The sequence below is a fragment of the Grammomys surdaster genome, unplaced genomic scaffold (genome assembly GCF_004785775.1).
Source record: "Grammomys surdaster isolate TR1022 unplaced genomic scaffold, NIH_TR_1.0 62, whole genome shotgun sequence".
Classification (NCBI taxonomy): Eukaryota; Metazoa; Chordata; class Mammalia; order Rodentia; family Muridae; genus Grammomys; species Grammomys surdaster.
Window position 1 is genome coordinate 1,086,448 of NW_021604564.1, and position 11,739 is coordinate 1,098,186.

At 52.1% G+C, this 11,739-nt stretch overlaps 1 protein-coding gene across 1 annotated transcript in view; it reads right to left on the reverse strand.

Moving 5' to 3' along the window:
• The window catches only part of Mllt1 (MLLT1 super elongation complex subunit), a 45,914-nt gene extending 34,471 nt beyond the window's left edge, over window positions 1-11,443 (reverse strand). Inside the window, exons 1-2 of the mRNA XM_028763632.1 lie at window positions 11,221-11,443; window positions 2,410-2,590 (exon numbers count right to left, since the gene is read on the reverse strand). Of these exons, the coding sequence (XP_028619465.1) occupies window positions 2,410-2,590; window positions 11,221-11,232 (193 nt within the window). The 5' untranslated portion in view covers window positions 11,233-11,443. The remainder of the gene's footprint in view (window positions 1-2,409; window positions 2,591-11,220) is intronic.
• Window positions 11,444-11,739: the final 296 nt, after the last annotated feature.

Here is an 11,739-nt window from a genome sequence, read left to right on the forward strand (position 1 = left end):
TAAAAAAAAAAAAAAAAAAAAAAAAAACCTGCATAGTATTGGCATAAAGACAGACAGGTTATCAATGGAATTGAAGATCCAGAAGTAAATCTACATACCTATGGACACCTGATTTTTGACAAAGAAGACAAACTTTGGTAACTGCAAACCAAATAACTGGTATCTGCATGTAAATACAAATAGCTCCATATCTATCACTCTATACAGAAGTCAAGTCCGCCTGGATCAGAGACCTCAACATAACACCAGACACACTGACCCTGAGAACCTTGAATGCACTGGGACAGGAGAGAACTTTTTGAATAAAACACCAATCGTGTAAAGGTGGCACAGAAATTGTGGGAGTAGCCAACTAATGACTGATCCAGCTCAAGACCCACGCCATGAGAAGGAGCCTACCACTGACACTGGATGGCTAAGAACCAGAGGCTGGACAGCCCACAGACCTAGGATAGAACCAAACATAAATGGGGGGGAGGGGGGAGTCAATAAAATGATCCCTAATGATGTTTTGCTATACTCATATACTGGCATCTAGCCCAATTGTCATCAGAGGAGCTTCACCCAGTAACTGGTAGAAACAAATACAGAGATCCACAGCCAAACGTAAGGTGGAGCTTGAGGAATCCTGCAGAAGATGGGAAGGGAGGATCGCAGGAGCCAGAAGGGTCAAGGACACCATAAGACTACAGAATCAACTAACCTGAGACCACAGGGGCTCACAGAGACTGAGCCACCAACGAGAAAGCATGTATGGGACTGACTTAAGCCCTCTGCAAGCTGTCTTCTTATAGGACTCCTAACAGTGGGAGGAGGGGTTGTCTGACTCTGTTGCCTGTCTTTGCCCCATACTGGGCTGCCTTATCTAGGCTCAATAGGAGAGAAGGTACCTTGTCTTACTACAACTTGATATACCATGGCTGGTTGATATCCTTAGGAGGGCTGCCCTTTTCTGAAGAGAAACAGAGGAGGAGTAGACAGGGATGGGGGTGGATGCTGATGAAGAGGGGAGGTGGAGGAAAGAGGCCAGGAGGAGAGGAGAGGGGGAAACTGTGGTTGGGATGTAAAAACAAACAAACAAACTAACTAACTAACTAACTAACTAACTAATTAACTAACTGGGGTGCTTGGCCCAAGCATAACCTGTCACTCACTGCAGGCCCAGTGTCAATATTCATGGGCTACAGCCGATACAGCAATGCAGAAGTTGAACGGTCCAGCAACAGTTCTCCCCAGTTGAAGAGCTTCACTAGAGAAAAGTACTCTGCTCAGTCCTGACACACCCAAGAAAATAGGATTTATTGTACTTGATCTTACAGTCAGAGCCTTGGGGGTCATTGGGTGAAGCCCATGAGTAAACTCCTGCAGTGTGGGGCTGGGGAAGTGATGAAGTAATGCCACCAAGTGGAATCTCCCAAGGAGGAGCTGGGGGCAGAGCTCAGGAATAGAGCCCCTGCCCAGAATCCCCCAGTGAGGTGTATAGTCATGGTCAGGATTAGAGCCCCTGTCCAGAATACATCATCCTCAGAATTAGGTGTGTGACCCAGCAGTAAGTATTCAGCTAATGTGTAAAATCATGAGTTTTATCATTAGCACAGAACAAAAAGAAAACTGCTGTAGACTCCAGAGCATGCCCAGCTATGACCCAAAGTGAAGAGTAAACAGCTGAGGCAGCCTGACTAGTCTACACAAACACACATACCTTAGCAGAGACCATCTGCCACAGGAAGTCACCTCTGATCACAAACCTCACCAGACACTGTCCCCCAGGGCAGCTATTCCTGAGGCAGGTGGGAAGCGAGGGACAGCAATGAGAACCACATGTTGCAGCCATGATAACATGGTAGCCAGAGTATATTCTGGTTAGTTTTCCTTTCCCAACTATTCGCAGGTCCTTTCCCACCCACTGAAGCCCACATACTTTCTTTCTCTCTCATTAAATTACAAACAAGCATCTAAAAAGTAACAGTAATACAAGACAAACAAAAACAAACTAGAATAGACAAAACAAACAGGAAAAAAAAGAGCCAAAGAGAAAGCACAAGAAACACACACATACATACACGGAAGCAAAAGATCTACAAGGGGAGAAAAAGGCCCAGACAAAGCACTTTGAGAAAGAATAAATAAAAACAAGACAAAACAAAACAAAAAACACCAAACAACTCCAAAAATACTGGTGAGTTTGTTGTGCTGGGCATGGGGCCTGCCCTTAAGAGTTGTTTGTATACCCACTCAGACCTCTCAGAGTTCTTAAGCCATCATCCTAATCGCTTCTGACCCAGGATGCTTCCTAGCTGCTCCAGCACCCACCTGTCCCAGCCAGTTACTAGTCACATCACAAGGGGTCCTGCCACCTCCAAGCTCACAGGGGCTACTGGTAGGGAAAGGCAGGGAAAGGGTACTCACCACGCTTGGGTTTGGGGAAGCTGTCATGCAGCCGGAAGATGACCTTCTCCACAAAGTGCTGGATGTCACACTGCTCAGGGCCACGCACGAAGACCATCCAGTCATGGGTGAAGCCCTCAGTGGTGGGCTTCTTCCGCAGCTGGGCACGGTGCCCCAGCTCTAACTTCACCTGGACAGTGCACTGGGGAAAAGAGAGAGGCAGGGACCTGGTCAGCATAGAGGTAGAGACACTCACTGCTGTCCTGTGCCCTGGCCTAGGACACAGTCAATACTGGCTGTGGGTGCTTCTGCACACTTCTAGGAAGCAGATACACATGCACCACAGTCCCCAGCATGTTCAAAGAGGGCTCAGGTCCTGGCTCCTTACATCAGCAGCAACATCTTTGGCCCTTTCAACTTCATGCTGCCCCCTAGACACCCCCTGGACATCACTCAGAACTTGATAGCCCCCTCCACAGGGCATTTTCCCTGACCACCTCCCAGTCTGTGTTCTTTATGGAAACTATCATGGCCCCTGCTGTTCTCTTGAACATAGAGCCTGAGACCTCGAAGAGCACAACTAGGCAAACTGCTACTAATGGTCCCAGAGTGCTACCCAAGCCAGCCACAGCAGCTCCCTAATGGAGCACTCTTATCCTCCCTTCCTCTTGCAAGTGTCTTAACACTGCACCCTGAAACCTCAGGTGACTCAGGCCAGCCCCAAACTAAACACAAAGCCACTACACTCCAAGGGACTCCCAGCACAAAGGTGGGCCCACCTCAGAAAAGGGAGCCAACTAGAAACCCTGTAGTCTGTAAGAACCTTCTCTGGACATGTTACATACATGTATGCAAGTCCAAAGATCCTCCCCCACCACTCTCCACTGTACATATTGACAAAGGCTCTCTTATTGGTGCTGGTCTGGCTCATCCAGGTACCAGCTTGCCCAGGTCTAGTTACCTTTTGTCAATTTGACACAAGCCAGATTCATCCGAACAGGAACTTCCACGAGAAAGCACTTCTATCAGACTGTCCTGTACTGTGCTTTCTTAATTAATGATTGATATGCCAGGGCTCAGCCCACCATGGGGGCACGTGGTCCTGGGATATGCATTTTTAAAAAAAAAAAAAACAATGGAACTAAGGAAGCCATGAGGAGCAAGCCCTGGCTCAGTGACAGGCTATGATTGGGACATGTAAGCCAAATCAACCTGTCTTTGGTCATGTGTTTACTTCAGCAACAGAAATCGGAGAGGGACACTGGATCTTTGCCTCCCCAGTGCTTGTCTGAATGGGTGCTAGGGAGCTCAACTGCCCTTCATATTGCACAGTGAGCACATTAACCACCAATCCATCTCCCCAGCCTTTTTATATGTTTTTAACGTGGTGTGGGTGCATGCATGCATGTGTGAGTGTGTGGATGGAGGCAGAGGACAGCTCTGAAGGTCACTCTCAGGAATACTATTTACTGTTCTTTTTTACAGTTTATTTTTACTGTATTTACTTACATATTTGTCTGTGTATCTGCTGTGTGTGGAGCTGGAGTGAGGGGATGTCAGAAGGAACTGGGTTCCCTAGAACTGTGTTTGTGAGTCATCTGCTTGATGCTAGAAACAGAACTCTGGCCCTCTGCAACAGTAGCAAGTGCTCTTAACAACCTAACTATTGCCCAGGCTCACTTTCTTTGAGACAGAGTCTTCCACAGGCCTGGAACACACTAACTAGGCTAGAATAGATGGTCATGATACCCCAGGACCTCCTTGTCTGCAGCTCCCCAAGGTTTGGATCACAAGCAAGCACCACACCCAGCTTTTTCATATGACTTCTAGGGACCCAACTTAGATCTTCATGTTTACAAGGCAGTACTCTACTGAGCCATCCCTTCAGCCCAAAATATATCACACACAAGCACACATCCACGCGCACACACACATGTGCACTCTCTCTGTCTGTTTCTCTTTCTTGATACTATGGACTGACCTGAGGGCCTTCATGCCTGCTAAACAAGCACTAAGTTATACCATCAGGCCCTCCCTAGACATTTTTGAGTCAGGGTCTCACTCAAGTACCACCCTTGGCCAGCCTAGAACTTGCTGTGTAAAGCAGACTATCATTCAACTCAGTGCTGAGACTTAAGTGTGTGCCATCATGCTCAGCCCTAGTCCCCTCAGCCCCAACCCTTTTTTTGTTTGTTTTGTTTTGTTTTTTGAGACAGGGTTTCTCTGTGTAGCCCTGGCTGTCCTGGAATTTACTCTGTACACCAGGCTGGCCTTGAACTCAGAAATCTGCCTGCCTCTACCTCCCAAGTGCTGGAATTAAAGGCATGTGCCACCATTACCCGGCTGTCTCGACCTTTTTAAAGACAAGGTCTCACCATGAAGCCCAGGCTGCCCTTGAATTCTCCAATCCTCTGCTTCCTGAGTGTTGGGGTCTTCCATCTGACCCCACCAAAATACTCTTGATGGAAGGGCCTGACAATATAAAACAGGGTTCTGACAGCAGCAGAGGGCACATGGGCTTGCTAAGTGCCCTGCCCAGATAAGAAGACGATCAGGCAGGAGGCCTGAGGCCCAGGCCTTTTCCCAGGAACTTGGATACACTGGCCTCTGCTAGTCCTCCCTAGTGGAACCAATGTCCAAGTGCCTAGACCCCAGAAGTTATACTTACATCTCCAACCCTCTTCCCACACCTAACCACATAACCCCTCTAGAGTCTGTGTTCGCAAGGACAAGCACAGTTTAGGCTCCTAGGAAGCACTCCAGAGGGCTGGTAAGAGGGGCAACCAGATGGGACAGAGGGGGTGTGATAGTGGACTGTAAGTGGGTAATGGCAGGGACATCTGAAAGACACGCTTGGCCACAAATGGTTGCAGGTGGGAGAGAAGCTGGAGAAAAGGAGGGGAGGCCTGACAGGAGAAACCAGATGGACCTGAGTGCAGACATGATGTGGTCTCTGGGACAAGGGGGCGGGGCTTGTAACTCTGCATGGACTGTAGAAGGGCAGAACAGAGGCCCAGAATCCCAGCACTGGGAATGTCTTGGGGGAAACTACCCATCAACACCTGTTAGGTGTGGTGCCTGCCAGTGACCCGGCAGAGGCAAAGAGGGTGAGCTAAAGGCCAACCTGGGCTACATGGCCAGACCTCAGGACACCTGTATGGACAAACTATAGACGAAGCACAAGCAGTTTTATGAGCATGGTGTATGGTTAGAGAATTTTCAACATGATTCTAGAGCAATACTGCCAGCACCCTGGAGACCATGATCAGGGGGCCACTGCTGGCTGGAGGCTTCCAAGACACCTAAACACTGGGGACCCTATCCCCCTGAGCCACTGCTTTGGAGGGAGTTCGGGTCAGCTGCAGGCCTGAGCTGTACATCCCACGGCTCACCAGCTAAGTCCTGGGCTGCCTGCCTGACAGGAGGAGCTCATATGGGCCACAGCACAGGCAGCACAGTGGCTATTGCAAAAGAACAGATGACCACAGCTCCATTGGGGCTAGGACGCAGGCGCCAGAACTTCAAGGCACAAGCCAAAGTAAACAGGAGGTTTCAAGGCATTGGCAGCCTGTGCCCAAAGCACTGGCTAGCGACACTAATGGCCAAAGGGCTGGTGCCAACTAGAGCCACAACACCCCGGTTAAGGACTGGACCAGTCATGTCCAGGTCCCCCCAGACCTAATCACCTTCATCCTTCCTGTGCTGAACCTCAAGGAGAGACCCACACTCTGAGGGGCCAGGATCTTCTAGACATCATGGTGGTGGTGAGACAGGATAGGCCATGTTGAAAATTCTGTGCCATCAGCATGAGAAAGGGGCCTAAAGCTGCTACTGCAGCTCATGGCACAACTGAGCCCTAGCCACCCTGGTACCATCATCTTCAGGCCCCTTCTTGCTCTCTACCTGGATCTCTTGTGCCCACACTTGAGCAAACCCAACAGCTGGCTCTCCAAGAACTTGGGTAGAGACACTGCCATAACCAGCATGACCTAGCTCATGCCGCCAGCTCTACAAGGCCCTCCTGGCACTATGACCACTTGTTGCATGGCTGCCTCTGCACAATCCCAAAATTGGTAGCTACAAGTGACCTTGACACCTGGACCCCAAGGAAAGATCCCATGCCAGAGCCTGCCCCAGAAGTGTTGGTCATCCTGCTGCTGGAGATCAAAAGCCAAGGGGCACAGCAGCCCAAAGCCTCAGAGTGCCTGGAGTCAGTTAAGCTCAAAAGGAGGCTGGATGCTGCCAGGCAAACTGGCAGAGAGCACTCAGACCCAGGATCCCAATCCAGCAAGCCAGACAAACAGCACAAGGGGCATCTCACAGGCCCTTCCTGAGGGAGCCTGCTCTCTCTAGGTGTGTAGGGGCGAAGGGCAGAACACCCCATCCCACAGCTCTGAGTAACCCCAAATTCACCCATATACCCTTATCCACCCACCATACACTCATATATCCATTAATTCATCCATCCTTCCTGCCACTCATCCATCTACCCATCTGTCTATTCACCCACCATGCACTAACATAACCATTAACCCATCTATCCACACATCTACCAACCTATCCATTCATCCTCTCACTGAGCTGCCCTTACATATCCATCAACCCATCCACCCATCCATCCAACCATCCATCCACACATCAATCAACCTATCCCTCCCACCCATCCATTATCCACTCCTCCTGGCCAACCCTCAAATGCCCAGTCAAAGCTTGGGCCCAGGAGGCAGTCATTAGCTGTTAGTTTTCCTATAGGCTTTCATCTGATTTTCTTGTGGGAATTCTCTGAACAAATGGCCTTTCCTCTGGGAATCTGCACAACACCCCATGGTATAATTACACCTGTCACCTGGCTCCTGCTGGCAATACCTTGCATGCATCTGACTCTCACCTTCAGTAAGAAAACACATCAGGTCCGCCCCCACTGCAAGGTTCACAACACACACTAATGGTGAAGGTGCCAGGACCCAGACCCAGACCCAACAGAGGCACAAGACCAAGTCAAACTGAACTGTCTAGAACTAGTCCCAGACATCACTCCTGGGAAGCAGGTAGCCTGGAGCATGAGAGAAACACCGTACCCTAAGACACTCCACTACAGTGGAAAGTACCAAAAGGCAAGACAAGTCTGGAGAACAAAAAATTAAAGACAGCTAAGTTGGGAGCCCTGGAGCCCAGCCTCCAACCACTGTCACCTCCTTTCTGGGCCCAGCAATCATTTTCCCTCTAACAGGGCATAATGCTCAAAACAAAGGGATGAGAAGGACCTGGGAAGGGACAGGTATGACATCCGCATGGATATGATAGGTACTGAAAGAAGACTGTGAAGGTGTCTACAACACAAGGAGAGCCACTGTGTGTCTCCTCCTCCCTGGGTGAGGTACTAGAACTGTTGGCAGCCCCAATCCAGATGGCAGGTCCCTACCCCTGTCAAACAGGGCAGCAGAGCAGAGTGAGAAAGCCTAAGGCTAGCTACAGAGGACCAGAGACTCAGCTCCAACTCCAGTGCTTTGCCTACAGCCTCCTATCAGGACTCCTGTGGGAGGTAGAACACTCAGGACATCAGGGAAAGAATCCAGTGGCCCCACACCTGAGTGAGTATCCATTCCCAGAGTGGAGCAGTCCCAAACAGGGCCACCTGTGACCACACTGAACCTCTTCTGAGGCCAGGTCAGGGACTCTAAGGAGGGAGCTCCCAGGCTCTTTGGGAGTTACAACACCCTCTCTAATAATTTGCTGGGGAGCCCCACTGTGCTCTCAGACCCTTCTCATCTTTCTAGCATTGTACCCCAAAAAGCCAATTCTATTCCATCCCTCCCCAAAGTCAACAGCAATCCTGGGTATGTCCTTGCTCAACATGGAAATCCAATACAACAGACAGCACTGTATTGGGGAGTAAGGTGGGCATGGGTGTGAAGGGGACACTTGAGATACTTTCATGGCCTTTCTGCCCATAGGGAAAACAAAAAGCCAAGTAAAAGCCACTACTTCTGTGCTGGCCTCTGCACCAGCCTCAAAGACACAGAGAAACATGAGACCAGGACAGGGACAGAGAAGGCATGCAGGGCTAGCACCCAAACATGAACACACTGCTTCTCAGTAAGGTGCATATGGGTTCATGGTAACCCCATGGTGGGGAGAGGCTTGGAGTCTACCCTGCACACCCACAGTCCCTTGAGGACAATCACATCTCTGAGGGCCAGCCCTCCACTCCCCGCAGGGGTCTCATAGTTGCAAGGAAGGCAGCTGCTGGGGTTCTCCTGAGCTGGTCAGGAAGGAAAGGCAAATGGCACATGCACACCAACACCCCAGCCCAGTACTACTGGTACACTTCTAGTGCTAGGGTCCTATCTGTTAACCCCTGGTATGGCTGGGTACTCAGTCATAATGGCTGCCCAGCACTTAACAGGTGCTCCTGTGATTAAGGACTCAACTTTCCATACTACTTGGCAGAAACTTAAAAGCAGCCACAGTCACCGGTGAGCACCGGCAGCTCTTAGGGGGTCTTACACCTGAGCAAATCCTGTTTCCCACTGTCCCTGAAGTTGCTGCCTTTCCGCAGCATTGCAGCCACAGAGTGACAACCACCCAGCACACCACAGAGGGAATGGCCTCCAATCTCTGGGGACTCTCTTGAGGACTCCTGAGCTTCAGAGTGCAGAAGGTGCCGAAGGACAGGGACTTTTTGTGTGGTTTGATCAATGAAGAGCCCAGGTAACAAGCAGGTTTGCAAACCAGCCTGTTCACTAGCAGAAAGTCAGGCACACCAGGGACAAAAGCAATGCCACCAGTTACCTGCCCCAATGATCCTAGGTCACAGATAGTGGGACACACAGGAGGTCCTTGCCCATGCACCTGAAACTACACAGCCACATGACCAAACCAGACAATGCCACCTGTAGAAAGGGATGCCCCAATCTAGCCTTACCAAGAGAGAGGAAGCTATCAGCTGCCACCCCCACAGCCCCACACTTTCCCAGGACTGATACTCCTGGAAGCTTGGGCTTTGGAAGGGTAGGGGAGGATGTGACCCTGGGTGAAGGTAATTTGAAGATGGGGAAGAGTTCACATGGTACAGAGCTAGGTGACATGGGCACAAGGGCCAGAAGGCCCTCAGGTTTAAAAGAACCAACAGGGCTGGTTTCCAAGTGGCAGGGGGCTGCCAACAGGGAACCTGAGGAATACACCTGCAGCTAAGTGAGGTTGGAAGGCGACAGGAATGTGAGGGGGAGAGGGAGCAGGGACAGAGGGGAAGGGTTCTAGGGACCATGGCTGCAACAAGACCAGCTGAGACCGGAGTGAGAGGACTGGATGAGGATTACAGATGCAGAGTCAGAAATCATCATCTCAGATGCAAAGCTGGGCAAAGACAAGGGACAAAACAAAGTCTTAGGACTTTGTAAGGCTTCTAGGGTACCAGGTCTGAGACTGCCCTTGGTATAGATCTGAAAAGCAGTGCCACCCTTGGGCCCTGGGCACAGAGGAGAGTGAGCAGCAGGTTGGGTCAAAGGGGCTGAAGACTTTGGTCCAGGCTCAGGGTCCGACATCAGAATTAAGTTCCCAGAGGCAAAAGGCCAGAGTCTTAGAAAAGAGTGCAAAAGAACCAGATTCTCATGAGGGGAAAACGTAGAGAAGAGGGGGCAGGCTGGGCAGGAGGCTGGGCAAAGCGACCTGAAGTAGGTGTCTTAGATGAACAGAGGGTGGGGCTGGGGCAGAGAGCATTCAAAACAGACCTGAAGCTGAGCAGTACACAAGCACCTGGTTGGGGGTTCCTGGAGTTTGGGGAGATTTGAGATTATGGGCCCAGATTCTTCATCTTCCAAAGAAGGTGACAGACTCAGGCCATATTTGGGGTGGTGTGGCATCTAAGAGGCTATGTGGGGGGACTGACCTAGAGTTCCTGGAGCTGTCTGTGGGGACTCTACAGATTCTAAGCCATGCTAAGGACCACAGGGGCTGAAGTTCTACTGAAGTTCTGAGCATGTTTCCAAGGACTTTGGGCCAGACAAGGTTGCCAGGAGCTGTGGGGTGTACTGGAGTCCTGAAGGGAGTCTGGCTAGATTTGGATCCATAGGGGATGTGAGTACACTGGAGTTCTCAGCTAATCTGGGTGGCTTTGTAATTCCAATGGGTTCCATTCTTGTACTGGGATTCTAAAAGATTCCCCAGGGGACTTTGGGCCAGGATAGGATCCCGACGGTGCTGTGAGTGGCGATAGGATTCCAAAAGACTTCCAGGAGAGGTGTGGACCAGGCTGGGAATCCCCAGGGTGCTATGGTAGTACAAGGGGAATCCCAAAGGGTTCCAGGCTGTGATGTCCAGGGTGCTAAAGCTCGGGGATCCTGATAAGCACCTCAGGAGTCTGTGTGTAAACTGGGCTCCTAAGGGGTGCCTCCGGGGACCTCTGGAACGAGATAAAGTTCCTAAGGTGCTGAAGCCCCGGGTTCCTGAATGATGCCCAAGGGGTGGGATTCTAAGGGGTGTCTCACGGGGCTATGGGCTGAGTCCCCCCAAGATGCCGCGGCAGTGTGAATACACCACGCTGGCAAAGAATTCCCCAGTATGGAGTGGGTAGCATCGAGGTGCTGAGACAGACTCCAAGGGGTTCTGCACCAGACCTGGGGTCGCGATGGGGGAGGGGTGCGAGGGGTCGCAGTGGGGGAGGGGCATCCCGAGATGGCGATGGGGGAAGGACGCCCCGGGATCGCGGTGGCTGGAGAAGGGCCCATTCGAATGAGCGCACGCACACCGTGCCCGCTGGGCCGTGTGCGCGCAGAGCCGGCCAAAGCGCCGCGCAGGGCAGCGGGAGGCCAGTCCGGGGCGGAGGCTTCTTACCTGATTGTCCATGACTGGCGCCCGCCCCGCCCCCGGGCCCCGCGTCGCTCTCGCCGCCGTCGCTCAGCAACGCCCCGCCGCTCTCATTGTCTGTCGTGGGCCGCCGCCGCCGCTCCGGGCTGCCCGCCTGCCCGCCCGCCAGCCGCGCTGAACCGGAAACCGCCGCCAGCCCGGGCCGCTCAGCGACCGCGGGCCCCAGCCGCCGACTCGGGCCCGGCCTCGCCGACGGACAAGCCTCCAAGCCTGTCAGAAGGCCAGAGCACCGCTCGCGGGGCGGGACTTCCGGGCTGGTGGGGGCCCGCAGGGCTGCAGTCGGAACGACAAAGCCGTCAGCCAATAGGAAGCAGGCGCCGTAGGGGGCGGGCGGAGGGAGTGAAGGAGGCGCGAGGCGAGGCGAGCTCTGCAGAGCAGCTCGAGGTGTGCGCCGCACGTGGAGGGGATGGGCCAGGCTGTGGCGTGGTGCCTGCGCACTGGTCCCCGAAGCGGCTCTAGAGGGAAGGTCCCTAAAAAGGCCCTAAG